Here is a 17,788-nt window from a genome sequence, read left to right as displayed (position 1 = left end):
TTCTATATTAAGGCTATCGGATGTATTGGTAGCCGAAGGACTAAAATGGAACGGTTCATAGATGCAAGTCTATTTTACACCAAAAATATAGCGATGTTTTTTAAATTGTGGTGAAATGCTAAATACTTTATAACTGTGGATTTTTCGTCCACTCTCTAAGCATACAATCGTTGGAACGGCATACAGATTCCAGTCATAATCCTATGACACTTCTATGTGACATGTATTCTATGGTCTCAAACGGCTATTGGACGCGAAGTTCGGTGTATGTAGCCAGATTTCAGTTCCTGAAATCTGTTTTGAGCGAGTATGTGTAGGCTTATGGATTATATGTTATTGGTACCTATAGAAGTGTCTATTTTTTGGAAATGCTACAGTATTGTATATGTTTTTATTTAATAAAAAGTACCATTTTACCGTTTATTAATCACACATATCGTAAATTGAACGCACATCTCATTGATGTGCCTTCCATTTTACGATAAGTGATTTTTATTAGACATCGTAAAATATTACAATTTTTCTTAATCCATAAACGTGATGACGAAGTGTACATATTTTTTTATTAATCATAATATTGATCTTTATATTATAATCAACTGGAGAACTGGAGAACGCCTCGTAAAAAATTCTTTCCTACTCTACCTACTCCTCTATAAAGGGATAAATTTATACTATTAGAAATATATTAAAATTATTTTATTATAGTATTATTTTTATTAATTATTTTGTGTTATTTTTATAAACTTCCCATTTATATAGTTACTGGTTCGTACGATTGTATCAGTTAGCAAAAAAAGAAAAAAAAACTCTGTGGACGTTTGAGTTGTAGTTTGCGCGGGAAGAATATTTGTAAATTGATTCAAGTAATCGTTTTATTCTTTCAATACATATACGAATTATGTCCAAATGCACTATAAAACGACCTAAACACAATAAAACCCGACCTAAAACCTAAACACAAAAAATCGCAACACATTCCAGCGAGCGTATTACGCCTATTGCCGTCTATCACACTGTCCGCCTTTAACGAAAATACATGGGAAAAACGAAAAGCAAAATTGCCATTTGTTTTTGTTTTTCCCCGTTTTGGGTACTTCCGAAACATTGGCTGTGTGCACTGATGCGTGGAACAGTGCGTTGGATATTAAAAATTTGTAGGCCAACGCCGGTTGGACGACTCGATTTTTGATATCCGATCTCGGATTTGCATTGGTTTTAGTTTAATGTCGCAGAGCTTAATAATGCATGTGCAATTGTACATTGTAGGTATAGTCCACGCCAAATTGCTAGTCCGGTCTGAACATGAAGCAGGTTTAGTCATACAATTTGCTATGGTGACGCGATTCATTTCTATATTCAGAGCGGACTATACATGTAACATTATCTTCTATGTGTAACATAAATCATAAAAAGAGGTGTTAATTATGTGACCAGATATAAACTTATACTCTGCCACAGATATTTCATACGATTGAAGCAGCAGATGAGTTTGCAGTCCATCTGATGATAAATAAGTGTCTCACTCATAAGAGAGAGACACTTATCCATAAATGGGTTGATGTAAATACTTTTTTTGCATTATGCTAGTAGCCAGAAAACTAAATTGTATGAAAATCAAAACAAATCTTTTTTATTTTGAAAATGTCTCTCGTAAAGTGCTTTCAACCATATTCAGGTATGTTCAGGGCCGTCAAAAATTGGAAATGTCCCATTTTAATTGCACCTAACTATTAGAAGTCGGTAAAGTCGTTGCCTGCCCTGAATCTGTCCTATTCCCAGAAATACATGTTCTATGCCACTTCTATTACATGAAATAGTAATAAAACCCATAGTTTGTGGGTATCGCATCCGTTCGTGCTCACCAGAATTGAATTGGTAAAAATGTGCGCCGTCGAAGTTAATTAAACCGTAGCCGATCGACAAATATATATACGTTATACACACATTGACGTTCGTACACACACATACGATAGGTATAGGTAAAGTCATACATACGTACAATATATACGTGTTGGTATATTTTTAATGAAATCAAGCAAGCAATCCACATGATGATAAAATCGCCAATAAATATCTATGATCAATTCCTGGTAGGATTGGAGTACTACCTAAGGTCGGCCATAGACTTAGCTGGCGGTAAAAGCTAAGTTGGAATCTCCATATATCTTCCAATTGCCACACTCTTCAAACCAGATCACAACAGCGCTTAAGACCGTTGTTGTAAGACAGAAACACGTGTAGCGGCAGTACTACCATCATCGAAATCTACTGCTCACAAAATACGTGCATATAGCGGTAGTACCTACCACCACCATCGAGATCAGCTGCTAAAAGGCAGAGACAATAGCGATACTCCACCAATTGCATTAAGAAGTCTTGTGCCATAATAAAATACTAAACTTTCTGACCTTACCTCCCTTACCGATTTGTTTGGACTTAGCACACTTGTGACTAAAACACGATACGATAGGGGTATTCGAGTCACGTCCGGGACACAAACAAGGCAGTGTCGAGTGACCTCTTAGTCCGACGCTTACAGTAAGCTTGAGACACTGTGATACGAGTTACGAGCTTTGCGAAATGACCCTTAATTTTTACCTTTTTAGGGCAATGTAGGTACATAAGTTATATCGTTTTATTAACTCTATAAGAAAAACCTATCGACATTTATATATTTTTTTTCTTTGCACATGAGACGTTCTAGTTTAGTTTTCTGGGTTAGCAATGCAATGTAGCTGACATAGGTCTTCGATCCTTATATACATAAAGATATTGACAGTTCTGTAATGCCCATTTCTGTTTTATAAATATGTAGACTGCAAACTCGTTGGATACTTGTATAAGTGTGTTAAGCGTTGCAGTTTTCTATTTTGCACTTATACGAAGCGTTTCAACTTAGGTACAAAGGTATCGACGCTTGGCGAACCTCAGAGATGACTCAAATCCTATTTGAGGTTAATTACAAATGTCTATAAGCGACAGACAACTTACCATCAGTTGGACTTTAAAAAATACAAGAATCCGTGTTTATTTGTAAAGACGAAATAATTTTAATTAACTTAAATGTTACGGTCAAAGTATTTTACATAAAAGATTCGTAAGTAAATTTAAGTAAGTTTCAGAAAGTTGGGAATATTCCCACTTTGCGTACACATGCGACAACTTGACAACTAAAACCGAGTGTCAAGTGGGAATACAAACTTCGTAAAGTTCAGAAATAATATCACGGCACTTTAAATTAACTTGGAGACCTAACTAGCCAAGAAATATAACTAGTTATTTAAGACTGACGTATTTTAAAGGTAAAGGTAAAGGTAAAGGTAACATACTGAAGTTCGACTTCAGGCACTACGGTCTGTTATATCTGTCTTACTTATAACAGTAGTATTAAACAGTGCTGACTTCTGGTTATAGTGGTTGAACCTATGCCTTTCAATTGGTCCGAGGTTCGAGTCTGAGGCATACCTCACATTTTTCAAAGTTATGTGCGTATTCAAAATTAATTATCACTTGTTGGAAACGCGTCTTCTCTTAAAATAGGACGAGTTTAAACCATAGTTTGCCATGCTGGCCAAATGGCTGATCGACTATACACACATATAAAAAATGGACTCTCAAGTCCTTAGGTTACATCGTTAATATGGGTTAGTTCCTTATATGATATAACTTCGAAAAGTTTGAGATTTACATAGGATTCGAATCCCAGCCCCAACGCCAATCATACCACTATCAATATTTACAATTATATTTTAGAAAATCATTATAACTATTCAATTATTTTAAAGTTGGTTCTAAGATACACAAAACAAAGGTTAACTTAGTGCTTATATTTCGAACTGTTCCCGCAAGAGGGCGCCAACAGAACCGCTCTGGTTTCACGAGAGATTGCTCTGTACCACAGTTAGGTAGCGTCTAACAATAAGCGGAGAGAAGTCAGTTAGATAGAGTCGAACAATAAGCGACGATTGTAGCGGATGGTCAGTTGAGTAGAGTCAAGCAAGAAAAGAAAAGATAGTGTAGCTGGTAGAGTCAAAACCATAGGTTATTCTTTATCTTTGGCTGTCTTGGAGTCTTCCTAGAGACTACCACACTTAGCGAGGTGGTAAATGCGTAAAACTTTAGTTTTTTACGTTACCTTATAAACACACTTTAGTTTTTACGCATAAAATCTTTCTTTGTGTTATAAATAACACTCTCTTCAACCATATTACTACAAATCGAGTAATATTTGTGAATTTATAAGATGATCTTTTTATTAACTTGAAACAGCCCTAACATTTAGATGAAATTTTGCATTAAAAGAAAAAATACACAAAGATATGATTGAGCCTTTAAATAATATAAATAATTTTATATTGTTAGCAGTAGGTATGTTATAAACTTACTAATCGTTATCCTTATCCATCGTAATTATCATAAATTACACTGTACTTAACGTGTTATTTACTATAATTATTAACTATTAACTATTGTAATAAATCTACCTACAAACCAAAAAGAATTTGCTCTTCGTAACGTATTAAAATACACATACTAAACTTATCCGAAGTACGAGTAGACAAAGGCATATAATCTGGCGAGGTGTTCCACAAGAAGTCGGCAACAGTGCCACCCCGGCCTCCCCGGCTCCATTCACGGGAGAGCGGGGTTAGCCCACTTTGTGCGATTTACGTTTTGAGTAAAACTGTAGGGTTTCAGTTTATATTTCGCGAGTGTTACGACAGGATTGTTTTTGGAATTGTCTGATTAATGTTATGTATTAGTATTGTTTATCAATCCGCATTGGACAAACGAGGTGGTAAGACTGTCTGTTAACCTGCATTGGAGAGTGAAGGAGTATGTCCCAAGGTTTTCATGTTGTGAAACCTGGGCCCAGCAGTGGGACATAAAAAGCGTTGCAACGTAGCTCCACGAAATGTGTTATAAAATACCTACAAAGGTACTAGGACTATATATATTAAGGGATTATTTCCACTACGATATATGCACTAGACGAAGGATTTAATCATATCATCATCATCAACCCATTACTGTCCCACTGCTGGGCACGGGTCTCCTCTCAGAATGAGAAGGATTAGGCCATAGTCCACCGCGCTGGCCAAGTGCGTATTGGTAGACTTCACATACCTTTAAGATTTTTTATAAATCTCTCAGGTATGCAGGTTTCCTCACGATATTTTTCCTTCACCGTTTAAGCAAGTGATAATTAATTTCTAATACGCACATAAATTTGAAAATCAGAGGTGTGTGCCTGGGATTTGAACCTCGGACCCCTCGATCGAGAGGCCGCGTTTCTTAACCACTAGGCTATCACTGCTTAATTATATAAGATTAAGAAATAACAATGACATACATTCATGTAATTTATACGTATGCATATGTAAAAAAAAGAAAAAAGACTGACAAAAAGTCTAGTAGTAGTAATAGTAATATTAGCACTAGTTTAGAAAGATAAACAATAAAAGTGATTAAGAAATAACATAAAAACATTTCGGAGAACCATTACAAAAGTATTAAACTATAATAAATGATAGAAAACCAGGTATAACCCTACAATACTGGAAAACTCAAGACGCGTCACACTTAGCGAACCGGAAACGAACATCCGCCACGTGACAGCCTCTTTTAATTACCTGTTACTAAACTCTACGTCACGTGTCATAAAAATTCCGAGGCATACACATGTAGGTAGTATAAAACTCGACTCTAGGATACATAGAGGTACCAATAGGATATGTAGAGTACTATCATTGGTACAGATTATAATTGTTGCGTTTTTAACAAAAGCTGATTTGAAGGTGGTAGAATCCTTACCACCACCATCGAAGGCACCATCGCCACTTTATGTCTGCCTCATAGCAACAGTGTTAACGCGGCTGTGTTCCACTTTGGAGGGTATGGTAAGGTAGGCGTACTTTTCCGAGGCGTTCTAACTTACTGCTCAGTAGATACACATCTGTGGTTAAAGTCAGGGTGTTTTATCTTGTCTTGTTAATTATAAATGTCCATGGGCGGTAGTAGTCATTTAACAGGTAGACTGTGTGCTCATTTGCTTCTTCTAAATTATAAAAAGTACCATAATAAATATAGGTAACATAATCTACCTGATGGTAGGAAGTCGGACACCCCTTCCACCGAAACGCAAAAAGTGCTTCACGCTAAAACTAGGTGTGGCGGTGAAACTTTGACAGTCGCACCAACTTCTAAAGCCGTGCCCGACAGAAAATAAAGAAGTTGAAGAAGAAGAACATTAATACGTTGAAGCGAGAAATATTTTTACGGTAAAAAACAAGTGTAGTGAGGAAGCAGGCACGTGTTGTATTGTGAGGCGTCTTGCTTAGATGATGTATTTATTGTGACTAACTAATACAACTCTTACACTAACTTATGTAACACCTCAGCTCCACACTACAAAACATTGACTTACCTCGTTTATGCTCTTCAGTCGTCCCCGTCCTATTCAGTTGGGGAGGTAGCGGCGCGGGTATCGCCGGGGCCGCTGGTGCGGTTGGGAGACCAGGGTACCACCAGCCCGTGGCAGCTTGGCCGTTGAACATCCGCAGCTTCTCGTACACGCTGTCGTTCTGCGCTGACGCCGCTTGCTCCTTCTGGGAGGCCAGGTTTCTTAACACGCGGTTGATGGAGGACACCTGAGGGAAAATGTGGTTGTTTGTAACGAAGAAGGAACTTTGAAAGACCCTTGAGCTTTTAGGCAGGATTTTACAATTTAGTTAGAGAGCGATGATTTATAATGACAGTAAGTAGATTGATTCGATTAAGTAGATTGATTACAGAATCATGTATATGTTATCTTTTATTTACAAGTTTTATTTAAGCATACATTGGCTATACTTATAATTTAAACTATCAATGATATGGTTCTTAAATAATAAGTTCTTAATTGCTGAAAACTTCCTGAAAACTACAACAAAACAAATTCCCTGTAAACTTATTAGGAATAACAGGATAGCGTCTCTATATCTATTAAACAGTAAACAACTGTCTAATGGGAAACAAATTGCGCTCCAACCCCTTTTAAGTTCGAAGCACGTGTAATTTAAAATCTAATATGATTACTAAATTCCAATCGGGTGCCTCAAAGGGACACAGATTAGGGCAGGCCTCCCCCGCCCACACCCCTTCAGGGCCTAAAAACCCCAATATCTATCTACTTTCGGCGAAAAAGCACGCATGCGTAAAAACCTGACTCACACAAACATAATTCTATGTATGCGCCTATTTTAACACGGTATAACGGTTCTACCTATTTTGTTGTGCGTATATAGAGGTATCTTTGGGGCGTCCCTAGATAATAATATCTATCTGTTTTCTTGTTGCTATTGGCAACGGGGAAATATATTTTTCCCTATGGGGGAAGCCGGGGATCGTGCAAACGCGATGCATGCCTGTACCTAGAGAGATGTTGAATCGATTTGATGCTTTTGTAGGTAATTTCCGTTTCGCCGTTCGTATGTTGCGTTTTGTTCTCAATTATGAGTTAGTATGCTTATGAAGAAAATATTTGAAAACATTGTTTAACTTTATTTTAATGTGAAATTAAGTATATGTTATATAGTGTCCTATACGAATCTAGTAAGTCTTCGGTATTTTACTGAAAATAGAATGAAGATAGATAGATTAGTGACTCTTGTTAGTTTCTATTAAATAGACTGGATTTTTAAATGCTTCGCATCTATATGCGGACTATTCTCTTTATGAGACTATTCTCATTCAAGTGAATTGGTCCTTTTAAATATGAATGAATCTTAAAATTTTTACATTATTTTATATTCTGTGTCCAGTACTCAATTTTCATACTGATTTATTCATATTATAGAGACTATTTAATATTAATACCGTTTATTTTTTTTTTATTTCAAAATCATTTAGTATCTCTGACAAAAATACGGATAGATATCTTAATTAAAATAAGCATATTACTTATTTTGAGCTGAAAATTCAGACACTCAATATTTATTCGATGTACATGTTTAAATTAGGTGAATTCGAGTACAATTTCGGGATGGAAGCGTTGTAGGTACAGTAGGTACAGACTACCTACATCAGCGGCCGATTTAATCCCCGTCCGCTAATGGAACGTAATGTTCGGACCAGATATACTCCAATAAGGACCGAAGTAGGTATTCTAGTTCTTTAGTCTCCATTTAATTTTGATATAATTATTTTTAATAATTTTCGATTGATATATTTTCGAAATAAGAGTAGTGATAGCGTAGTGATTGAAACTCTAGCTCTCAGTCGTAGGGACTAAGGTTCGGCACACATCTCTATTTTTTTCAAAATTATTGCGTGTTGGAAATTAATTGTCACTTGCTGTAAAGATGAAGGGAAACACCGCGAGGAAACCTGTATAAGGTTTAAAGAAGTTTATTCTCATAAAAGATAATTATCACCTACATGAGAACATATACTGAGAGAACTTTAAAAAAGTTCTCAAAGGTGTGTGAACATGGCCTTCTCACTCAGAGAGGACACCCATGCCCAGCAATGGGACAGTAACGGTGGTAATGGGCTGACCTCCTGGGGCTGACCACAAATAAAAATGAATTGGTAACCACCTATTTTCTATTATGGACTGACTTTGCTTGTTCTAGTTAGAAAAGTGCGATAAAAAGGAATAACTAAATTAATAATATTCCAGCAGCATATGGCAGCAACTAATGGCACATGAACCAAATGTAACGTCTTTTTTTATTAAAAAAAAATCTTTATAAAATGAAAATCAAGTTGGTTTTTGTTAGAATTTCTAATTCTTTCCTTTTTCTTCTCTTATTAGATATTGTTTTTTTTATTTTCAAGTTAAACTTATTTGCGAATATTTGAGATATTGAAAGCAATGCCGGTACCGAAGCTGTTACGCCGGCTTAAATCCCATATGCTAATGGATTGTAATGGACCAGGTGTACAATCTCCAATATGGACCGATATTGGTGTTTATACATTTCTATGTATTCCTACTTAACACTTTGACTTTCGATTTTTTCTTATTTATGTTTAATACATCTGGTATTAAATTCTTTGTTCTCAAAAACAGTTTTCCAAAGAACACCTGATGTTAAATAAATAATGTCGAACTAATACAAGTGTAATTAACTTCAAATAGGAGATAACTATGTTAAAGTCGTTCGTTTATTATGAATTAATCATTTAAATTAACAAAACAACCATTGATTTGTTTTTTTATAATATAGGAGTAGCAGACGAGCATGCAGTCCACCTGATGGTAAGTGGCTACTGCCGCCCATGGACATCTGTAATCAACCCCAGATAGGACCAAAAATTCCTACCTGAGGTCGACAACAGATGCGCCGCTACCCCTGAGGACTAAGCTGGAACGCCTCGGAAAAGTATGTTTCCCTTACCACACCCTTCAAAACGGAACACAGCAGCGCCTAACACTGCTGTTATTAGGCAGAAATAGGTGTGGCGGTGGTGCCGCCGGAGCCGAACCTCAAAGGGTTCTACCACCTTGAATACTGTCATTCAAATTAACCAAATAAAAAAATATGTATGATATGTACTGACTGCTACGAAAAAGAACTAGGTACCTATTTGGAATTCTTAGTAACAAACTATTGATTGGATTTACTATGGATGGGGATTAAGTAACTATCTACCTACTAGTTACTTTTGTATACAATTAAAATTATAATTAGACTGTAATAAGATTAGCGGGTTGATTAATCTTAAGCCAAATGTCGTGGGAAAGACCGTTGAACCTTTACTGCAGTATGCAAATTTTGCCACAAAGGTCAAGAAATCAATTATTACCTACTCCATAATTCCCAACACAAATTTAATCGATGATTGACAAAAACCAATTATTGTATTCAAATACAACCCCAATCAGGTCGTGCAACGGAAAAGAACTCTTATTTTTGAACGGCAAAAACATTTCGTTCGAAAATCAAACCGGCCAATAAGAGAGGCGCATTCAAACACGTATTCTGTATCTGACAGCGCTCGAGCCAATCAGATAGGAAAGCGGAAGATTAAACAGAGCCGTTCCTATTAGAATTTTAAAGGATTTAATTTTTTGTTTGCGTGATCAAGTAGCTGCCTGTTTTGGTCGGATTGGTGCATGAGAATGACGTCACTTTGTTATGTAAAATAGGTAGACCCGTAGCCTGTTCTGTGACATCAAGTTAAGGTTGGACAACGTAAAGTAATTAAATATTTAAAAATATTTCTATCGTATAATATTAATAATGATTTTATTGAAAATAATATTTTAAAAAGTTAGTAAGTGGTACTATCAGTTCGAGAGTATTGATTAAGCAGACGTATAAGTGTAATAATAACAGTCTTTAATTATAGAAACAGAAAGACAATCAGACAGAAAAATAGCAATAGAAGAAAAAAAACAAATTTAAAGTCCGTTAACAATTTCCATAAAGGCAGTCTTATTTCTTTACTTCAATAAAAAAAACACAAATTTCAATTCAATTCCATTTAATTTTACAAATAATTTCAACATATCATTGCGAATGCAATTCACGTTTTATTTTCATTTTATTTTATCTATGCTTTATCTTTTATCTATTAAAAAACATGGCACGTGTCTTTTTTCACCGATCGATAGGTATTTGCTGCCAGTATTTTAGAAACCCAACGATCCGTTCTTACCTTATTATACGCCGCAATGCCTCCAGCTGCGTTTTTTGTGACAAAAATACAACGTATCATCTATTTGTCATGGTAATTAGTTATTTTGTCCTTTGATACACATTCTATATCTTTGTGTATTTAATAATGCGATTTATATTGAATCAATTTGGAAATACGTGCTTGCTAAAATAAAAATAAGACAATATGGGAGTTGTATTGACGTTCAAAAAGTGCTCTGTAATGAACCTATTTTGAATTTAAAAAAAAATAAAAAAAATAGGTAACTACTGTTTATGTTTATCTAAACCAGCGAATAGACTATAGCTAAATATTTTTCAAGAAACACTATATAGCATATTTTTAAATAACGGATTTGGGGCGTAACCAATTTATATATACGTTACAGAATCGGAATAGAGTAACCTAAGTAAAATCGTATGTTAATTTGAAATTAATGACAATTAAGCGACGAGATTAGGCCTTAGTCCACTTCGATAGCGCAATATGGATTGGTAGAGTTCAAACACTCTTGGCTCCAATTTTTTTTTACATAACTTTCTCCGCACTTTTCACCGAAAAATTAGCGATACTCAATTTCAAAATTCTAAACTGTAAACTATACTTACAACAAACTTAGCTTGAACGCGCCCTACTCCATTAGTACTGTTCATTTGCCGATGCATTTACGCCCTTTTACAAATAAGGGACCCGAATCGGTGATCATCGAAGTGTGTGAAGGGCCCGAAACTTGGGCAGCTTGGGGCCGTGTGGATGGGGCTTAAAACGAGATTTTAAAAATATAACGCTCTCAACGATTGGATTATGCGAAATAGTTTTCGAAAATGAGTTAGACCGTTGAAATTTATAGTTTGTTTTGAGTGGGTGGAAAATGGATTTTATATTTGACATTAAGTATTATTGTTTTTAATGGCACTTGTTTTATTTTAGTCGAAATATTAGAAAGAAAAATGACTGATATTTTCATGAAAGTTTTTCCAATATTTAATGACAATTGTATACAAATCATACTTTTAATTATAATTTTTATTATGTAAAAAATAATTTCACGGAGATACCTCACTATTGTACTCTACTCAATAAAATTAGTTATACTTCTTTAATGAAACTAAATTCTTTGTACATTTCATAATAGGGCATAACAATCCTCACAATAAATGTAATTTACAATAAGTCATTGTAAATTACATTTCTCTACACAATTTCTCTCCATCATATAGGTACGTTTCTATGACAAATTCAATCCTTTGCAGACACACTGACAGATATCTAGACGGGCTAATTTTCTCAGGCCATGTACGAGTAAATGGCGGCACAGAGGAGAAAATTATAAAATTACAACGATAGCTTCGTAGAGTATCGAGTTTCGCGGGGCGCGGGGCGGCAGCCCTAGGAATTAGGGTTGGGGCGTAGGTAATCTATTTGTATTTAATTTCTTGATAATTAATTTATTAATATGTATTTTTATGAACATTTTATAAACCTATCCCTTCTAAGGATATGTTTTTTATTAGTCTTGCTTTTGTATTAGAGGTCTGTATCACAACTTTATACCTAGTCAAGGTTAAATAGATAAAAAACAAAATTTAGACTATTTTCATATTGGACTTTAAGACACATTTCATGTCATGTCGCAAATGCCGTACGATACAGTATAACGTAGGTAGTTAGTTTTTAAAATCCACTTACCATATAATAGTATTTCACATAACGCTGTTTTTAAAAATCAATATAAATTTAAACAAAAGGAAGGTGATTAGTGAAAGTTGATACAGAGTTAAAAGGTTAAGGTCCTTGTGTCTCAATATGCCAGGTTTTGTTAACGTGTACGCATACTGTACTGACGCACGTGTACTGACGCATTAAAGTGTCCGTCATACATGCACTTATAATAAGAATATCGTTTTACTACTTTTTAAACTCTTTTTGTAACTAATAGTAAATTACCTGTTGTTGGTATTAAATATTAAATCTCAGAAAATATAAATGATAAATGGCTCACTGTAAGTAAAGTTAAAAAGAATTAAAGACATGCTCTGAAATGTAAAGAAAACTTTTTTGCAGAGATGCTAATCCAAATTAAAATACACAAAATACTTTTATGATGGAAGTGCCAACCCTGCTTATAGATCATGTCGCGCGCGGGCGTTCTTGCGTCACTCTGACAGTTGACAGGTGTCACTTGGGATGCGCGCGCGCACCTCATTACCTACAGACAAGGCGATAGATCATCTAGCAACGATAGTGTTAGAGATCCCCCCGCCATGGTGGTCTTGCGCATGTTAGAAAGGTCTATTTGGTTGGAAAATAGTCGATAGATACTGTTATTGATAGCCAAATTGCTAAATTAGATGTGAAACGAAAGAAAAAACACTGCATGCACTATAAATATAGACGCTTTCTACACATTCTACACTCATAGCCCTACACTAGGATGCCACGGACACGTGCAAAGACTAATACGAGTACACAAACACCCAAACCCGTAACAGATATCAAAATTCATCTTTCAGATGTCTGGCCGGGGATCGAACCCGGAACCCTTTGCACGTCAGACCGGGTGTTGACCGCTCCGCCACACGGATAGTCCCGTAAATATAAAATGAATAAAGTATGTACATAATTATAATTATGTATTAATAAAATTTTGATATCATACACATGAACACGTAGGTACTTAAAATATGTCAAACAATACCCACTGTAAAAAACGCAAATCGTCAGAAAAAAGTTTCAATAAATTGTCATAGTCAAAGAAAAGTGGTTCTATACAGTTTTCCAGCGCCTTTCAACATCAACCGATAGTAGAGATCCGGACAAAGCCATTACGTTGAATACAAATTCCGTCAGATCCAAGGGTAGTAGGGGTCGGGCCCTCTGAATTAGAATTACTATTACCTACATTGGTATTATCTATAAACATTTTAACGTACACGCTTAACCCGCGGAGACCCGGGTTTGATTCCCCGATGAAAAGCGGTTGCCTTGGGGTGCGGTTTGGTTAGGGGTGGTTTTTTGCAATTCTCTTAGGACGCCGAGATTGGATAGTTCATCGGGCCATCAGTTCATTATGACTGTTAAATCGTTTTCGCTGATTCGCTTGTAAGTAGTTTTGTAACGACTAGTAAGGTTTAAGTTGTTTGGGTTATAATTTAAACATCTTTGACTTTGAATATTTTGCAAAAAATATAGTAAGTAATTTGAAAATAATTAGGTGTGTTTAGTATTTTATTAGGTAGATGTCAGTATTAATTTTCCTGTTAACAAGTTGTAAAAAACATAATTAAATTTAGTACATAAGCGTTGCACGTGCTTTTTGTCACGTAATATATTTTTATTGTATTCGGATTAAAGAGTAGTTTATGCAGTACACTATACTAGGTCTTATACAATCATAATATTTTTTTAAATAAAGTACATTCTATTTATTCCCATCAATAAATAAAACAATAAAATATTCCGTCAATGATCTGGTAATGATGACGATATTAATCGCAATATCTCCCAACGCCCCGTAATTACAGATACGTTTGTATGCGCCCAGAGACCTTGCGACTAAATGAGAGTCACCTCGCGTGACGGAGGGACGATCGCTATAGGAAATATCCACAGACCAACCCCGATGTTTAAACGCCAATAAAAAGTAACCTGTTTTTACTCCATGCAATTTTTTTTTATCGTAAGTAGCTTAAAAGTTCGAATTATTTTAGTAGCTTTCCAGGTTACACCAAAAAACATAAAAAGAATGAAATGCCGCGTCCGCACGCTTGCCAAGCCATCACAAATTCAAACGTATGGATACAACGTTTGACATGATTTGTGTAGTTTTCAAGCGCTTGTAGCTATTTTTTAATTGAGCCAAACGCTTGTGGGCATTTGGAGATTGCGGCAAGCGCCATGCGTAAGGTACTTGTCAGTATGGGGCAAATAAGGTCACAAACTTATAAAATGACACTTATAAAACCTGCATTTTATACATTTAAATCATAATAGTTATATATATACTGACAATGATTTAATAAATGGTAAATTAATAGCAATATCGTCTTCCAACGCCCCGTAATTACAGAGACGCAACATGACGATAAATGAGAGTCACCTCGCGTGACGGAGGGACGGTAATAGGAAATATACAAACATGCCAGCCCTCATGTTTGTATGCCAACAAAAAGTGGCATTATATCGTAAAAATGCTAATCAAATCGGTTCAGTACTTTACAAGAATTGCCTGAAAAGGCAGAAAGATAGCTAACGAAAACTGTTCTCGAATGTTAGTATTGTGAAAATAATATAACAAAAGTCTAAAATGGAAGTGTTTTTTAATCTTACAAATTGGGATAAAATATATCATAAATCGTCTAATAAATAGTAAATTAATAGCAATATCGTCTTCCAAAGCCCCGTAATTACAAATATGTTTGTACGCGCTGCGACGTGACAAATAAATGAGAGTCACCTCGCGTGACGGAGGGACGGCAATAGGAAATATACGAACATGCCAGCCCCATTTATACGCCAATAAAAGGAAAACGGGAATTGTTTTTGGAAGATCTTTAGTTAATAATAGAGATGAGACGTATTTATCTACATAAATTGTTAAAAAGAGACACTAGTTTTCAGACAACTTGACGCTTTATTCTGTATAATTTTATTGTCATTAGAAGAACTATGCTAAAAAAATATTCAGGACAAATGAATAATACAAAAAGCACGCACGCGAAAAGTCAAATAGTTAAAATACTCTCACTGAAAGAAAAAAAATTAAACTAAATAGAAACACAGAACAAGAAACAAACGAATAAAAACTATACTACGTATAAACTATAACTGATTCCCCAAAAGAGAATGCAATCTACAACAAACTAGGTATACTATCTATAATTCAATTTCTATGCTATCATTTTATCTATTAACTAACCATAACAAACACAAAATACCAATGACTTGATTATTACGATGTTTGTTCACGTGACCAGATTGGTTAACAATTACGACTTTATTTGATTGGTGGCGATAAACGCAGTCAATAGCTAATTACCTACACAAAATTGAAATATTGCAATGTTGATAGAGCACTTTGCATAAATACCCATTCAAATTAAATGTCCAAATGTTTCGGTTTATTTGGTGATTACAGTTTGAAATACAGGGATTTGTTTTCTTCGTTGTGAAATGTTGAGCCTCGTTAATTTATAATGGGTAATTGTGCGTGTTTTGTTACTTTGATTTTAGCGCTTATTTTGGTGTGAGCGCTACATGATGATATATGACTATTATTGTGAAAATAGGTATTTATGATCATATATAGATGCATGGATGGAATGTTATATTATTAAAGTAATATAAGTAAAATTAATAAATGTAAGATACGACTAATTAAGAGCAATTTCGATATTTAGTTAAAGTAATGCAATGTGATGATAACTAACTAGGCTTGTACAAACTCTATAAATAAGATTTACAGCTTTCTACACTGCTACTTAGGATTTATTTTTGATCGCATAGGCTACTATTTTGTCGCTTAGTCGCTTAAGTGATTATTCACTGGCGTTAGCTGTTACCGCTCGGGCGTTCAATTTGTTGCGTGACCGACCGTCGAGCGATACATGCCCGATTTCATTAGATACAGATTTTTCAGTCGATTCTCAACGCGTCTGTATAGACATAAGCAACTAAATAGTCGCTGAGCAACTTTTAACAGTCGCATCAACCTACTTAATCGCTAAAGCTATAAGGCCAAGCGATAGTCGCCAACGGGCCTAAGTTTGTTTACCGGTTTACCGGACATTACACGCGAGAATTCGTGACATTACGTCACATCGTCTTACGGGGAGAAAACCGAAACTTTTTAACTCACTTAAAATAATCTCCAGTTACAGCCTTTTGCGTGACATCGAAAACGAAACCTGGCTACATAAGGCTACATAATACACGTGACAGAAGCCTCCGAAATGCTTGCCGGTAGCATTTTGGCGGTGTCGGGTTTCTGGACCAGTGTGCGCTCGCCCGATCCGACTACTAATTTAAAATTAGGTGTCTCCGAAATGTACGAACTTTAGCACTTTATCTCTTAGTGACGCGTTTTTTGTATACATGCGAGAATTAACTATTATCTATCTATATTATGTAGCAAAATATATACATATACCTATAGATAACTGTGTAATAGAAAGCCTAGTTTTGAATGATCACTACCGTCAATTAATCACTCGAAATGAGATTTCTTCTTGCAGTCCTTAAGAAATACAGTGTTTATTTACCTAAGTAGGTATGATTGTCTCTCATGTCTAAGTCTGCCTTTTTATGCCTCTTAAAATGAGAATATAACAGTCTTATTTGCTGCAGATATGAGGCAAAAATGCATACTGTCATCCCAGTCGGATTGCCTTTAAAACGTCAAGTGTTTTAGGCACATTTTCAGTATTTTTACCTACAATGTTTCTTAATTACACTTCACAAACACATAATATAATTTTTCTAGGATCTATACCTGCCCAAACAATTTTAATAGCACATTTGACTGTCACCATCACACTTGTATATTTTTTCCAAAATTTCACAAATCATAATCTACGGAACCATGGTTGTAACTCAGAATTAGGCATCTCCGAATGTGGTCTGAAGCGTGAACGCATTGACACGCACAATTTTTTGCACAATTGACGACCGGTTAACGTTTTGTTGTTTTAATTAGAACTTAATAAGGTCATTCGCCCCGCGTTAGTTAATCGTGGTTTAGTCATTAGTGTAGTACTACTAAACTAATTTTACTAGAATATTTTCATTGTGCTTTATGAATCTCTATTACATTATGGTTTATATTTTTATTCAGAAACTTTGTATAGGAATCTAAATGTTTTGACTTAAATGCTACGTTTATGACGTAGGTACCTATTTATCTATTTTTTCGAGGTAAATATTAACTAATAAATCAGTGTTAGCTTCGGTAAACATACAAGTGGACAAAATTACTTTAATTTTATTTGTTTATACGGAATAGGAGCTCTATTGTACTGTAGATACACTAGACATTCATAAGTTTAATGTACGAACTTAACACGATACAAAAGTCATTAGGTAAATAATTTGACATGTTAAAGATGTAGAGTTGGTAGAGTCATATACAGGTTCAGGGTTC

General features: G+C 35.2%; 1 protein-coding gene across 2 annotated transcripts in view; it reads right to left on the bottom strand.

Moving 5' to 3' along the window:
- Positions 1-17,788, bottom strand: part of LOC140754453 (paired box protein Pax-6) — a 72,440-nt gene that overhangs the window by 28,223 nt on the left and 26,429 nt on the right. For both annotated transcript variants that reach the window (XM_073089465.1, XM_073089466.1), the window contains exon 4: positions 6,431-6,653. In XM_073089465.1, coding sequence (XP_072945566.1) covers positions 6,431-6,653 — 223 coding nt within the window. The remainder of the gene's footprint in view (positions 1-6,430; positions 6,654-17,788) is intronic.

This window comes from Epargyreus clarus, unplaced genomic scaffold, assembly GCF_041222505.1.
Source record: "Epargyreus clarus isolate Ecla_fem2 unplaced genomic scaffold, WU_Ecla_fem_2.2 ptg000029l, whole genome shotgun sequence".
Lineage (NCBI taxonomy): Eukaryota > Metazoa > Arthropoda > Insecta > Lepidoptera > Hesperiidae > Epargyreus > Epargyreus clarus.
This window is presented reverse-complemented; position numbering and strand designations above follow the sequence as displayed.